Source organism: Quercus suber, unplaced genomic scaffold (genome assembly GCF_002906115.3).
Source record: "Quercus suber isolate HL8 unplaced genomic scaffold, Cork oak 2.0 scaffold_558, whole genome shotgun sequence".
Taxonomy (NCBI): domain Eukaryota; kingdom Viridiplantae; phylum Streptophyta; class Magnoliopsida; order Fagales; family Fagaceae; genus Quercus; species Quercus suber.
In genome coordinates this window covers 278,662-292,027 of record NW_027070005.1, presented here as the reverse complement: position 1 = coordinate 292,027, position 13,366 = coordinate 278,662, and the positions used below count along the sequence as shown (strand labels likewise).

Genomic DNA, 13,366 nt, shown 5'->3' with positions numbered 1-13,366 from the left:
CTTCACTTTGTATATCATTTTTGGGGATATTCATGTTAGGGGGAGTAACATTGATTGATATACATGTTATATTCATTGATTCTTGTTGCTTTGTGATTCACTGCTTATTGATTTATATTTATGAGTTGTTCATTCATATATGTCTTTATTTTGTGTTGTGTGAATCTTACAAGAATGTTATACCTGTTGTTTTACTCTTTTCTGTCACACATGCGTTTATGTGTTTGTTGAGTATTTCAGGAAGATACAGGTTGATTCAACAAAGCTGTTGTCTACACTTGCAACCAATGGATAGTAGTTAGGGTTGAATTTGAGTTTATGAACATTATTTTTGTAAAGGGCTTTTTACTTGTAAACTTTGAGCTTTTAATTAGGGTTTTGTCACGGATTGTCAAAGGGGGAGTTTGTTAGGTTGTAAAGGTTTAGGAATTTATGTATTTAGAACTTTAATTTGTAATATTGGCAAACCATGATCAAAACAATATGTTAAGTCTTGGTAAAGTGTGCTCAAAATTGATTAATTGTTGTAAAGTTGGAATCGAGAGACTGTAGATGCATTGGGGCATTTCGGTCTGGCTCAATCGATCGAAAAATAGATTCGATCGATCGAAAGTCGACCAGATTGCGATTTCTGCAGTTTTTCCAACTCAGCCCTAACTCATTAAACGTTTAGGGTTTTATGTTTTTGCCCTAGGTATATAAGGAAAAACCCTAGCCACGTTTTTAGAGTTGCTCCAGTTGTATTGTTGCTCATACATTGCGGTTTTGTGTAAATCTCTTATGAGATCTAGAGGAGCTTTCCTTTACACAAAACTTAGGGTTTTCAAGATTAAGATTACTTCAACATCTTGATGATCAACTTGGTTGCTACCATTGAAGCTTAAAGAATATCAAGCGTGGGTGCTTGTAGCTGATTGAAGAATTCAAGAAAGAAGGAGTCCGTGGATTCGGAGCTTGCACGGGGTCGTGTCAGTAAGTTTTACTGGTAGGTAGCATTAGGAAGTCGAGCGGGGAGCTTGTAAGTCCTTTTGTATGAATTTCGATTCTTTCATAGTGGATTCAGGTTTGCTTTGAGGATCGGTAGGTAAAATCCTCCCCAGGTTTTTTACCAGTTTGGTTTTCCTGGGTGATCATATCTTGTGTTATTTGTTATTCCGCTGCTATATTTTCTTGATATGATTGTTTGATTGTTTTAACCTAGAATTGCTTAATTTGACTAAGTAACAACTTGGCTAATTAACTAGGCTACTCAATCTGGTTGTGTTTTAAGGGGTCTAAATTTCCATCAAATACTATAATATGCCTTTTCTACCCAAGAAAAAAAAAAAGCTGCAAGCAAAAGTCTAGGCCAAAAGCCAAAGTCACCCCTTGCAATATATTTAAACCAAATCCAAACATCAAACTTTATGGGTTATATACCCATGGGATGCATGTGTTATGTGTACCAAACTTAAGGAAAACCTTAATTCAAGCCAATAATCGACAATAATGTTTGCCACCTAGCAGTTTAAAGAAATTCCCTCCAAATTGGGTTAGAGCTAAAGTTTGTCCTTATTTTCATGGCCATCAGTTTGAAGAAATGTGGATGCCAATTAACAATGGTGCTTATCTCAATTTTGAAAGAGGAAAACAGGAACTACTGTTCCCCCATGTTCACCGTTGTAACTCTTGGTCTATCATTCTTGGGGCTAATTTGGACGACCAATGTAAAAAACTCTAGTCATGCGTAGTTTTTGAAAACTCTTAATTTAAGAGTGTAAATGAAAAGAAGTCATGCAGATAACAATTTCTACTCGCATTTGCTCTGTGCTTTCATTTTAAATCTGTCACAAGACATGTACTTCTTTTAACTGAAACCCCAGCACCGGGATGCTTGTATAAATCTACTAGGAGAAGATTCAATCCTGGCATTGGTTCCCATGATGAATCAACTAAAATACACAAGAAACTAGGGTGTTTCTATCTTTCGACCATAAGCTGTCTTGTCCCACATGGAATAGAAACGAGTGGAGAGGCTACCGTGTGGGTGTATAAAAGAAGAGCAATTAGGCAATTTAAAATCACTTACCTGGACGGGGTCAATGGGTGACCAAGAAGGCCCATGGTCTAAGCTTGTAACTTCCATTGCACTGCGGAGGGGTGCTCGCTTAAGGTCTGTCCAAGTGACGGAACCTACGTCATAATTTGTTGCAATGGGGGCCTGCGTTCGCGCGGCCCCTATCCATATTTGGTTCAAAATTTTCTTATAGAGAAGCCTTGAAATTTTATTTGGACTTTGGGTTATTTAGACTTATTAAGATGACTCTGATAAATCTTAGGCTTGTATGAATGACTTAATGTTCCACATATATGTAGAAATTGGGCTTTCCGTCCATTATTCCTACTTAGGTGAAGTGTGTTTATAATCAGCTCCCACAATCCGAAACATTTGCAAAATAGAGAGAAGCCTTGAAAATAACAAGTCCGACGGTGTCAATTAATAAATAGGAAAAATAATTCTTCGCTCATCGATGGGACGATAAAGTTTATTGGAATTAAACTTAAAAAATAAATGATATTGGAATTAAACAACCAAAAGATGCTCCGACTCAATAAAATTGACGCCTATAAAAGCAATTTGATTGTTGTCTTCTTGTCATTATGTGCACATTTTAAGGTGTAAAATTCTGATTCAATTAGATCTTTCAGTCTTCATAAGCCATCAAATAACCATATTAAAGGGGCTTAAAAATTTATACGAGGATTTGAAATCATATTAGATTAGATTACTCCATGGTAAATTAAATATAACACCAGATCAAGCAATCAATATCCACTAAATTGAGGTTAGACTTATAATGGCATTGGTAGTTCAACCTTTTTTTAAATTTTTTTTCATCTTTGATGTTCATCGAGTGCACAAGTTTCACTTTCACTGCGAATATATATTACTGGCCTCTCATACCAGTTAGCAAAAATATATACTATATAAAGGTAATAGGACAAAGTTTAATTATAAAATTGGTTGTAGCCTTTCTTAGTATTTTTTTATTAAATATAAATTTGACAAATCTATCGTTAGATTACTTATTTTTATTATGTCCTCCATGTTTGCAAAATATCTAGAAAATTATAAATCAATAGTTATGTAATTAATAAATTGTTTAAATTGTAAATTTTTGTAGTTTAAAATTATGCATAAAATATATGGTTATAGATTATATAATAAATAATATCTAATTGATACAAAAGTTGATGTGTGTATTAAGAGTGTAAAAAACATGCAACATAACGATTAGATTTTCAAAATATGCAGTAATGTTTATCTATACTAGTATTTAAGGGACTTCCCTTATTTGGACTAGATTTTTTTTTTTTTTTTTTTTGTTCCAAAATACCTCTACACCTGGACAAAATTGGAGGACAATCAAGTAAATTAGATTTCTATCTCTTAAACAACTTGTGGGGGGAAAAGCCCAACCATCTAGAGTGGACCTAGAGCCCAATGTGAAGGTTATTGTAAGTCCGAAGATGCTAAAATTGTTAAGGGGTACTTCGCACGAAAGAATGATATTTGGGAGCGAAGAAGATCCGTCCGAAGAGAGCATCAGTGTTCCGAAGAGATCATTCTCCTCAGATGTAAAGATTATTGGTCATATAAGTATCTGGGGGGTTCGAATGAGTTTACTAATGATTTCAGCAGTCTAGATAAGCTTTGGACACGCTTGGAGATAAGAAGAATGGAGAAATATCTAAAAGGAAAAGCTGCCACCACCGTATTAAATGCACTGCAGTAACTTTTCTGGCCGCATTTATGTAGAGAAGACCCCTGAACAGTATAACCTCAGCTACCGCTACTTACAAAAAGTTGAGGAAGATACATGACATGACATGCACTCAAGTAGGGACCTAGATGAGGAATAAGTGGACGATGGGGATGACAGGGGAGGATGTTATATAAAGAAGAAGAGCTCCTAAAAATGGAAAAGAAAAAGGAGGAGGGAGGAGAAGAGAAAAAAGAAAGGTTTTACTGTAGTCCTAAGAATTGTAACCAATATTCAGTTTATTATAAGTCTCTTCGGACTTCAGCTTATTTGATCTTTACGTGTATTTTTATGCTGGTTTATACTTGGATATTATGATCAACTGTTGTAAGCTCCACAGTCAACTTAGCTCTATCATCCACACTCTACAAATTTATTATTTTGGGCTTGGGCCACAAATCCTAACCCTACAATTGACGCCGTCTGTGGGGAAGAGCTTGAGTAGAAGTGGAAGCAACAGTTGATAATGGCTGAATCAGGGCAACAACCAGCAGAATCTGGGGCGTCCCAACACATAGACCCTTTTCTCAATTTGGAGCAGAGATAAGATCGTGAAGGTAGCGTGCATACTACGCACCCTGAGCGAAGTCAACCACATGGAGGAAGTCACGTGTCTCATGCAGAGAAGAACAACATGCAACTGGAAATTGAGAGGGTAAAGAGGGAGTTGCGCCATGCAAAAAGAAAATGTATTTCTTCGCATTTTGATGAGGATTGGGGTGACGAGCAAAATGTCACTTACGAGCAAAGATCTCGGACACCAATCAGTGAATCATTTTCATACGAAGAGGAGCACCGTCGCAAGAGGCAACCTCAGAGCCCATCACGTGAAGGGGTAGGAAATGATGCTATGAACAAAACTTTGAATCAAATCTCTAGGTCACCCTTCACGCACGGATCAAAGGAGTGAGACTTCCTCGGCATTTTAACCAGCCAACCTTTACCATTTATAATGGTAAAATGGACCTTGTGGAGCATGTGAGCCAGTTTAATCAAAGGATGACTGTCTACTCCAGAGATGAAACTCTGATGTGTAAGGTCTTCCCCTCCAGTCTTGGACCGATTGCAATGAGGTGGTTCGACAGCCTGAAGGCAGATTCCATCAATTCCTACAAAGAGCTCACTCAAGCTTTTGGTTCATGTTTTGTCACATGCCGAAGAGTGGCCAGACCCTTGTCTTCTCTACTATCTTTGAGCATGCAGGAGGATGAGACCCTAAAGGCGTACTCGGATAGGTATTGGGAGATGTTTAATGATATGGAGGGTAACTTTGATGCAATGGCCCTCAACACGTTCAAGCTCGGCCTCCCTACTGACCACGGTTTAAGGACGTCCTTGTCTGGTAAACCTGTTACTAACATGCGTCAACTCATGGACCGTATTGAAAAATATAAAAGAGTTGAAGAGGATCAGCAACAAGGGAAGGGTAAGGACAAGGTTATCCCCCAAGAGAGGAGGGATTTCAGGTCGGACCGTTATAATAACAACAAGCCACAAAGAGATTTTGTTGGGCAGTCAGGATCAGCAAATGCTTAAGCAGTCAATACTGTGTTCAAGAAGCCAGTCCACCAAGTTTTGGAAAAGATCAAGAATGAACCATTCTTTAAGTGGCCGAGTAAGATGGTGGGGAATCTTGAGAGGCGCAATCACAATCTCTATTGCCAATACCACAAAGATCATGAGCATACCACTGAAGATTGCAGAAGTTTGTGGGATCATTTGGACCAACTGGTCCACGAAGGTAAATTGTGGCACCTCTTGCATCACTCTAGTGGTCGAGGAAGTCAAATGAATTCTGAGCCCCAGAGGAATGATTCTTCGAAACCTTCATTAGGAACTATCAACGTCATCTTCGCAGCACCAGGAAGAACAAGGTCCTGGCCATCCAAGGTTATGTTAGTAGCTCGGTTACCGGCAGGGGACTTTGGTCAAGATCCGAGGAGAGCTAGGCCGGTTATCCAACCAGTTTTAGACTTTTCGGACAAAAATAAGATTGGAACCATCCAACCTCATGATGACGCTTTGGTAGTCACCCTCAGAATTGGAGGATATGATGTGAAGAAGGTAATGGTGGACCAGGGTAGCGCGGTAGAGATAATGTACCCTGACCTCTACAGGGGGCTAAACCTAAAACCTGATGACTTAACACCATACTATTCTCCCTTGGTTAGCTTCGAGGGAAGAATCGTCACCCCGAAGGGCCAGATACGGCTGCCTGTACAGACTGACTCGGAAGTAGTGGAAGTGGACTTCATTGTTGTAGATGTGTATTCCCCTTATACGGCAATTGTAGCCAGACCTTGGCTACATACGCTAGGGGCTGTTTCCTCTACTTTACATCAAAAAGTTAAATATCCATCTGAATGGCGAGTTTGTGAAATCTGTGGAGATCAATCCTCGGCCAGACAATGCTTGGTGGCTGCCATCCAGCACGAGCCCGAAATTGAGTCCTCAGCCAGGGCCGAGGGAGACTTATAGCAGTTAAAAAGTCGGGTATCGCCCATCGAAGATCTAGATGAAAGCGTTAGATATGAGGATTTAATAAAAGTTCTAATTGGGGACAATCCTGAAAGGTTCTTTCAAGTCGGATCTCAGATGCCTCTACCAGAAAAAGAAGAGCTAATTGAGTTCCTTAAGAGAAATCTTGATGTATTTGCTTGGAATGCTTACGAAGCTCCAGGAGTGGATCCGAAATTCATTTGCTACCATCTGAGGGTCAATCCACTGATTGTCCCCAAGAAGCAGCCTCCTCGGCGCCCATCTAAAGAACATGCAGATGTAGTCAAAGAAGAGGTAATGAAGCTCAAACAGGCTGGAGCTATTAAAGAAGTTTTTTACCCCGAATGGTTAGCAAATACTATGGTGTTGAAGAAGAAGAGCAAGAAATGGTGAGTCTGTGTAGATTTCACCGACTTAAATAAGGCTTGTCCTAAGGACCCTCCCTATGCCAAAAATTGATCAGCTAGTAGACACCACTGTTGGCCATCCTCGAATGAGTTTCTTGGATGCTTTCCAAGGTTACCATCAAATACCGTTAGCCCCAAATGACCAGGAAAAGACCACTTTTGTTACCCCTATTGGTAATTACCATTATAAAGTGATGTCGTTCGGTTTAAAAAATATAGGCTCTACTTACCAATGAATGATGATAAGGATATTTAAGTCACAGCTGGGCAAAAGCATTGAGGTTTATATAGATGACATGGTGGTGAAAAGCAAAATCATTTCCGAGCATGTGAAGGACCTTGGTAACACTTTTGAAATCCTAAGAAGGCACAAGTACATCTTAACGCTTCCAAATGTTCATTTGGTGTAGGGTCGGGTAAATTCTTGGGGTACATGGTGACGCACAGGGGAATTGAGGTTAACCCCAATCAGATAAAGGCTATTCAAAATCTACAGCCTCCTCAGAATCCGAAAGAAGTTCAGAAGTTAACAGGGATGACAGTTGCCCTGAACCGATTCATCTCTCGGTCCGCAGATAGGTGTAAACCTTTCTTCTCCCTGATTAACAAGTGGAAAGAGTTTGAATGGACTGAAGAATGTGCTTCGGCCTTTCAACAACTCAAAGACTACTTGGCACGGCCACCAATCATGTCCCGTCCTGAACCAGATGAAGTCATGTTTGCTTACATTGCTGTGGTACCCTATGCCGTAAGTCTAGTACTGATACGAGTGGATCAAGATGTGCAAAGGCCAGTTTACTATGTGAGTAAATCTTTACATGAGGCTGAGATCAGGTACTTGCCGCTGGAGAAAGCTATCTTGGTAGTAGTACTCGGAACACGAAAATTGCCTCATTACTTCCAAGCACATTCGGTCGTCGTGCTTACACAACTCCCGCTTAAATCTATACTTCGAAGTGCCGACTACACAGGAAGAATAGTCAAGTGGGGCACTATCCTGGGGGCTTTCGATATCAAATACATGCCTCGCACTTCAGTCAAGGGGCAGATCCTTGCAGATCTGGTGGCCGAGTTCACGGAACCTAGTTTAAAAGAAGTAACGGCAAAGAAGGACATGGATGAAAAATCGGTTGGCATGATTTCTCAACAAGGCCCCTCCCATTGGGAAGTGTATGTGGACAGCGCAGCGAATCAGAAAGGTTCTGGAGTGGGGCTAGTGCTGATATCTCCCGAGAGAATCATCATTGAAAAATCGTTAAGGCTGGATTTCTTGGCAACAAATAATGAGGCGAAGTGCGAAGCCCTATTGATGGGAATGTCTATGGTCCAAAGAATGGGAGGAAAGACAGTGAAGTTGTTCTCGAACTCAAGGTTAGTTGTGGGTCAAGTACAGAGTGAGTTTGAGGCGAAGGATGAGAGAATGCGGGGATACTTGAGCCGAGTTAAATGTCTGCAATCAGAGTTTGAATTTTTTAGTTTGCTGCATATCCCCAGAAGTGGTAATGCACATGCTGATTCTCTGGCCACACTCGCTACCTCTTCGGTGCAAAATTTGTCGAGAGTTATCCTCGTCAAGGACTTGCATGGCCCTACCGAGGCAAGAAGAGATGTAATCCAAGTTCACCAAATTAGAACCAGATTCTGCTGAATGGATCCGATAGTTAAATTCTTGAAAGAAGATATTCTACCTGAAGAGAAGGGGGAAGCTGGCAAAATTCAAAGGAAGGCGACCAGATTTTGGCTATTCGAGAACTAGAAATTATACAAACGCTCCTATTCAGGACCGTATCTGTTATGCATGCATCCTGAAGCGGCTGAGTTACTACTAGAGGAATTGCATGAAGAAATCTGTGGGAGTCACACTGGAGGTAGGTCTTTAGCTCACCGAGCCATTACTCAAGGTTATTGGTGGCCGAATATGCAAAAAGAAGCTTATAAGTACGTTAAGAAATGCGATCAATGTCAACGATTTGCGTCGAACATACACCAACCAAGTGGAGTCCTCAACCCACTGTCTAGTCCATGGTCGTTTGCTCAATGGGGCTTAGATATAGTGGGTCCATTCCCAAAAGCCGCAGGAAACAAGAAGTACCTTCTGGTCGGCACAGACTATTTCACCAAATGGGTTGAAACTGAACCTCTAGCCAACATCTGAGACGTAAATGTGCAGAAATTTGTATGGAAGAATATTATTACTCGTTTCGGAGTTCCTCATACTCTCATCTCTGACAATGGCCTACAGTTTGACAACAAAGCATTCCAAAATTATTGTAGCGAACTGGGAATCGCAAACAGATACTCCACCTCTGCCTATCCTCAGGGGAACGGACAAACAGAAGCAGTTAACAAAGTCATAGTTAATAAATTAAAGAAGAGATTAGACGATGCGAAGGGCAAGTGGGTGGAAGAATTGCCACACGTACTTTGGGCTTACAGAACTACGCCTCGTAGATCTACTGGAGAGACCCCCTTCTCGAGACTTATGGGGTTGAAGCTGTCATCCCTCTAGAGACTGGCTTCCCAACTCTGAAAACCAGCTTGTTCAGTCCGACTAGCAACAATGAGTTGCAAGAAAGGAGTTTGGATTTGATTGAAAAAATGAGAGAAAATGCAATGGTTCGATTAGCACATTACTAACGAAAGCTCAGGCAAGGCTATGATGCCAACGTGAAGCTAAGGCCTCTAGAACCTGGTGATTTGGTACTCAGGAAAGTTGTGGGCACTGCAAAAAAACCCAGCTTGGGGGAAGTTAGGACCCAATTGGGAAGGGCCATATCGTATCACTTCAGGGGCTGGCATTGGGGCATATTTTCTAGAAGACCTAGATAGTCATGTAATGCCACGCCCTTAGAATATAAATAACCTCAAAAGGTACTATTATTAATTGAATCTTCTCTTCAATCACTATGACAATTCGTCATCCTTAACGGTTCTCTAAGTGTTTAAATTTAAATCCAGTCATGCCTGTAGTCCTCGGACTAGATGATTTGGGTTAGTTAACACTCCTTGACGGTTCTCTAAGTGTTTAAACTTAAATTCGGTCATGTCTGTAGTTCTCGGACTAGATGACTTGGGTTAGTTAACACTCCTTGACGGTTTTCTAAGTGTTTAAACTTAAATCCGGTCATGTCTGTAGTTCTCAGACCAAATGACTTGTGTTAGTTAACAATCCTTGACGGTTCTCTAAGTGTTTAAACTTAAATCCTGTTATGCCTGTAGTCCTTGGACCAGATGACTTGGGTTAGTTAACACTCCTTAACGGTTCTCTAAGTGTTTAAATTTAAATCCAGTCATGCCTGTAGTCCTCGGACTAGATGATTTGGGTTAGTTAACACTCCTTGACGGTTCTCTAAGTGTTTAAACTTAAATTCGGTCATGTCTGTAGTTCTCGGACTAGATGACTTGGGTTAGTTAACACTCCTTGACGGTTTTCTAAGTGTTTAAACTTAAATCCGGTCATGCCTGTAGTCCTCGGACCAGATGACTTGGGTTAGTTAACACTCCTTAATGGTTCTCTAAGTGTTTAAACTTAAATTCAGTCATGCCTGTAGTCCTTGGACCAAATGATTTGGGTTAGTTAACACTCCTTGACGGTTCTCTAAGTGTTTAAACTTAAATCCGGTCATGCCTGTAGTCCTCGGACCAGATGACTTGGGTTAGTTAACACTCCTTAACGGTTCTATAAGTGTTTAAACTTAAATCCAGTCATGCCTGTAGTTCTCGGACCAGATGATTTGGGTTAGTCAACATCTCTATACAGTTATTATTATTGAAGTTTAACTTTGGAATGAGTCATGCCTGAAATGCTTGAATGTATTTAAATTAACCCTAACTTATGATAACCTTTTCCCTGCATGTTTGAAAAGACCTGTGAATCTTTTATATCACTTGTTGCATTCATTACTTAGTAGTAATTCTTGTACAAACTGCTCTTTTCAGTACCAATTGTTGTTATGTACATTGTCAGCATGATATGGTGGTTATGTTTACCTACGTTACCATAATTACAAAGTACAGTTGTTTGTAGCAAAAGTAAGTCATAAGATATGCAATGAAGACACCAGAAGTAAAAGGAAAACTGTTTCATTGATCAAACGAAAATAGTTTACAATCCTTTGCGTAAAAGAAAAACAAATACAAGTAAAACAAAAAAGAAAAACACCTAAGTATCTAAGTCTTTGCTTGAGGGACCAAGGGGTCGGTAGCCTAGCTGGACTGAGTCACAGCAGCTTCTGGGCTTGGTCCTTAGGGGTCGGAGGGGTTTTCTTCTTTCCCAAGCCCTCATCCTTATCCTTGGATGCCTTAGCTGGCTTGCTCTGATCAGCAAGCTGACCAGACTCCTTGGAGGCCTCAAGGATGATTGGAGGAACTTGACTGCCCAAGGATTGCTCCGAGGCCTCCTGGACTTGTGTTGGAGGATGGGGATTAAACCCTGGGAGCTCTCAGATGTCAGGGTCGTAATATATGCTCCCAGGTAGCCTCAGTTTTGAGTCCGCAGGCACCCCAGCAGCATCCAGTGCCTTGCCCCATGTTATATCGCAGTAGTTTCGGCTGACCGTGGCAAACTGCTCAGCCTTTTTTAGTCTCCTTCACCCCCAGTTGGTATGCTGCTTTTTTCTCAGCCTTGGTCGCCTTCTTGGCCAACTGAGCATTCTTCTAAGCCAGCTTGGCAGTCTCCCTGGCCTTTTAGAGTTCGGCGCGAAGTTCCTTCACAAGCGCTTTATTAGCTGCTAAATTGGTCTGAGTCTCATTTAGCAGCTTGCGTTGGGCTTCGGTCTGGCTCTCAGCATTCTGCAGGCCAGCATTAAGACTATTCTTTTCGTTAGTTACCTCTTTGAGCTGCTCGGAGAGTTGAAAAAACTCCTTTTTCAAGCTGCCCAAAGATTTCTTTGCCTCGGACCGAGAGTGGGCCTCTGCTTGGGCTTCGACGTATGCCTTTTTATTCCACTCTTCGGCCACAAAGACTTGCTAGGTAATCTGCATAATAAAGTGAAAGAGTGAGCATTAAACAAACGAAAAATTAACATGCCAAACTGAAGAGTTGGATTAATTCACTTACCATGGCCAAATCCCTCTTCAGGGACATGAAGAGTTCATACTGGCTAAAGCGCCTATATGAATCCATGTCTCGGGGAAAGAGCAATGGTTACTCCAAAGTGTTGGCTACTAGTTCTGCTCTTCCCCCATCATAGTTTTTGAGAGAAGTATCCCAAGAAATAGGAGCGCCGTCCAACTCCAACTTTGGAGACCATGTGCGTGGCCCTCAGCACACATCAGCAACAGGAGGCTCATCTCGGCTCTCAATAAATGAGGCCCTTTTACTCCGGTGGTCTTTCGCCACCTTTTGTTGCTTGGTTGCTTTTGGTGGCACTACCACCTCCCTCTCCTTAGTTTCAAGAAGTTGCCTCTTCTTCTTTAGATTTGGCAAGGGCTTTAAGTCAAGATTAGGAACCTAAGGTGGTGGTAGAGGCAGACTCACCACAGGTTGGGAAGTACCAGTGCCTTTCGGCTCGGCCTTTTTGCCCCTGTTCCTCATTAGTGCCTTAAGTCTGACATGTTTTCCTCTTCCGAAGAGTTTTCCGAAAGAGCAGTTATTAGAATGGGAGGATGGACACTGGATTGCCTTATCAATCTCCTCTTCGGAGTCTGAGGATGGTATCATTTGAACCCTTCTTGAAGCTTCCCTTTCGAATTTGAATTTGTCTATTTGCTCATCTAGTGAAGAGGACGAGGAGCCAACCCTTTCGCCTACAACTACCGGTTCAAGGGGAACTTGCTGAACCGGCTGGACGAGTAGTGGTACACCCTGCGAGTTTAGATGTGGCACCTGAGGAAGATCGAATGGAGCCAAAAAATCCTTCCGACCAACGTCGATTCGGTTAAGGCGATAGTCTCCTTGTCTTATCGCGTTTTCGACCGGCTGGAAATCGGACGGTTTGGGCTTGTAACCGAGAATGAGGGAACCGACCGGAGTTGCCCGTCTTCACTCACAAAAATCTCCGATCGTAACAAGTAGTTGAGCGCGGCGGTGTTGGTAAGGCTCAGCTGAGGAGAAACGTGGCTTTTATCTATCAACATCACAACAAAATTTAGTCAGAAACTTGACAACAGCAAGACCGAGAAGACTAAGGTGCAAAGAAAGGTCAATCCTAAATCTAATGTTAGCAAGCCTAAATCTAAGATGCCCCCAACTAGCTCTCCTAGTGTGGTTGGGCAGTGAAGACTGTCATGCCAGGCGCCCGAGACAATGAGATAATCATCTTTCATCCCCTTGTTAGACTTGGGAAGGTAGGAGACGAGCCTAACAGCGTCAGATCAGAATTTCAAATAATATCCCGCTCCTTTTTGACTGTGGCACTCGTACATATGTACCACTTTCCGCCAGGTGAGTCCCAAGCCTAGATGGCGGTTCAGATCATCGATGGCTCCTAAAACCCTAAAAACATTGGGTGCACATTGCTCGGGGCTAAGCCTATGATTTCGAAGATAGTTAGTGGTGATGAGGCCCATAGGAATTGTCATTCCTTCTTCTAGGCAGGCGATGATGGGGATTATCACTTCACCCACTTTCTGATCTGTTAGGACTTTTTCTGGAGGGCTATATCTCAAGCCCACATCTTCAGGTATGCAGTATATGGCCTTAAACTTCTCCATCTG

The 13,366-nt window shown here is 41.6% G+C and overlaps 2 protein-coding genes and 1 non-coding gene across 3 annotated transcripts; all 3 read left to right on the top strand.

Annotated features, from left to right (window-relative positions):
* The first annotated feature begins 2,060 nt into the window (after positions 1 to 2,060).
* LOC111999725 (U1 spliceosomal RNA) lies at positions 2,061 to 2,221 on the top strand. Its single transcript, XR_002881632.1, has one exon. It is a non-coding gene; the product is annotated as a U1 spliceosomal RNA (small nuclear RNA).
* Positions 2,222 to 5,423: 3,202 nt separating this feature from the next.
* LOC136063693 (uncharacterized) lies at positions 5,424 to 6,281 on the top strand. The gene has a single exon (XM_065764414.1). It carries the CDS (start codon positions 5,424 to 5,426, stop codon positions 6,279 to 6,281), a length of 858 nt encoding a protein of 285 aa, XP_065620486.1.
* A 117-nt stretch (positions 6,282 to 6,398) lies between these two features.
* Positions 6,399 to 8,357, top strand: LOC136063692 (uncharacterized). Its single transcript, XM_065764413.1, has 3 exons — positions 6,399 to 6,691; positions 6,957 to 7,051; positions 7,120 to 8,357. Exons 1-3 carry the CDS (start codon positions 6,399 to 6,401, stop codon positions 8,355 to 8,357), a joined length of 1,626 nt encoding a protein of 541 aa, XP_065620485.1.
* The last annotated feature ends 5,009 nt before the right edge of the window (positions 8,358 to 13,366 follow it).

Excerpts from the sequence above, each read along its gene's own strand:
- LOC136063693 (XM_065764414.1), top strand. The coding sequence starts at position 5,424 with ATGGTGGGGAATCTTGAGAGGCGCAATCACAATCTCTATTGCCAATAC.
- LOC136063692 (XM_065764413.1), top strand. The coding sequence starts at position 6,399 with ATGCCTCTACCAGAAAAAGAAGAGCTAATTGAGTTCCTTAAGAGAAAT. Across the intron at positions 6,692-6,956 it reads AAGAAGAAGAGCAAGAAATG|GATATTTAAGTCACAGCTGG; the intron begins GTGAGTCTGTGT and ends AATGATGATAAG. Across the intron at positions 7,052-7,119 it reads CGAGCATGTGAAGGACCTTG|GGTCGGGTAAATTCTTGGGG; the intron begins GTAACACTTTTG and ends CATTTGGTGTAG.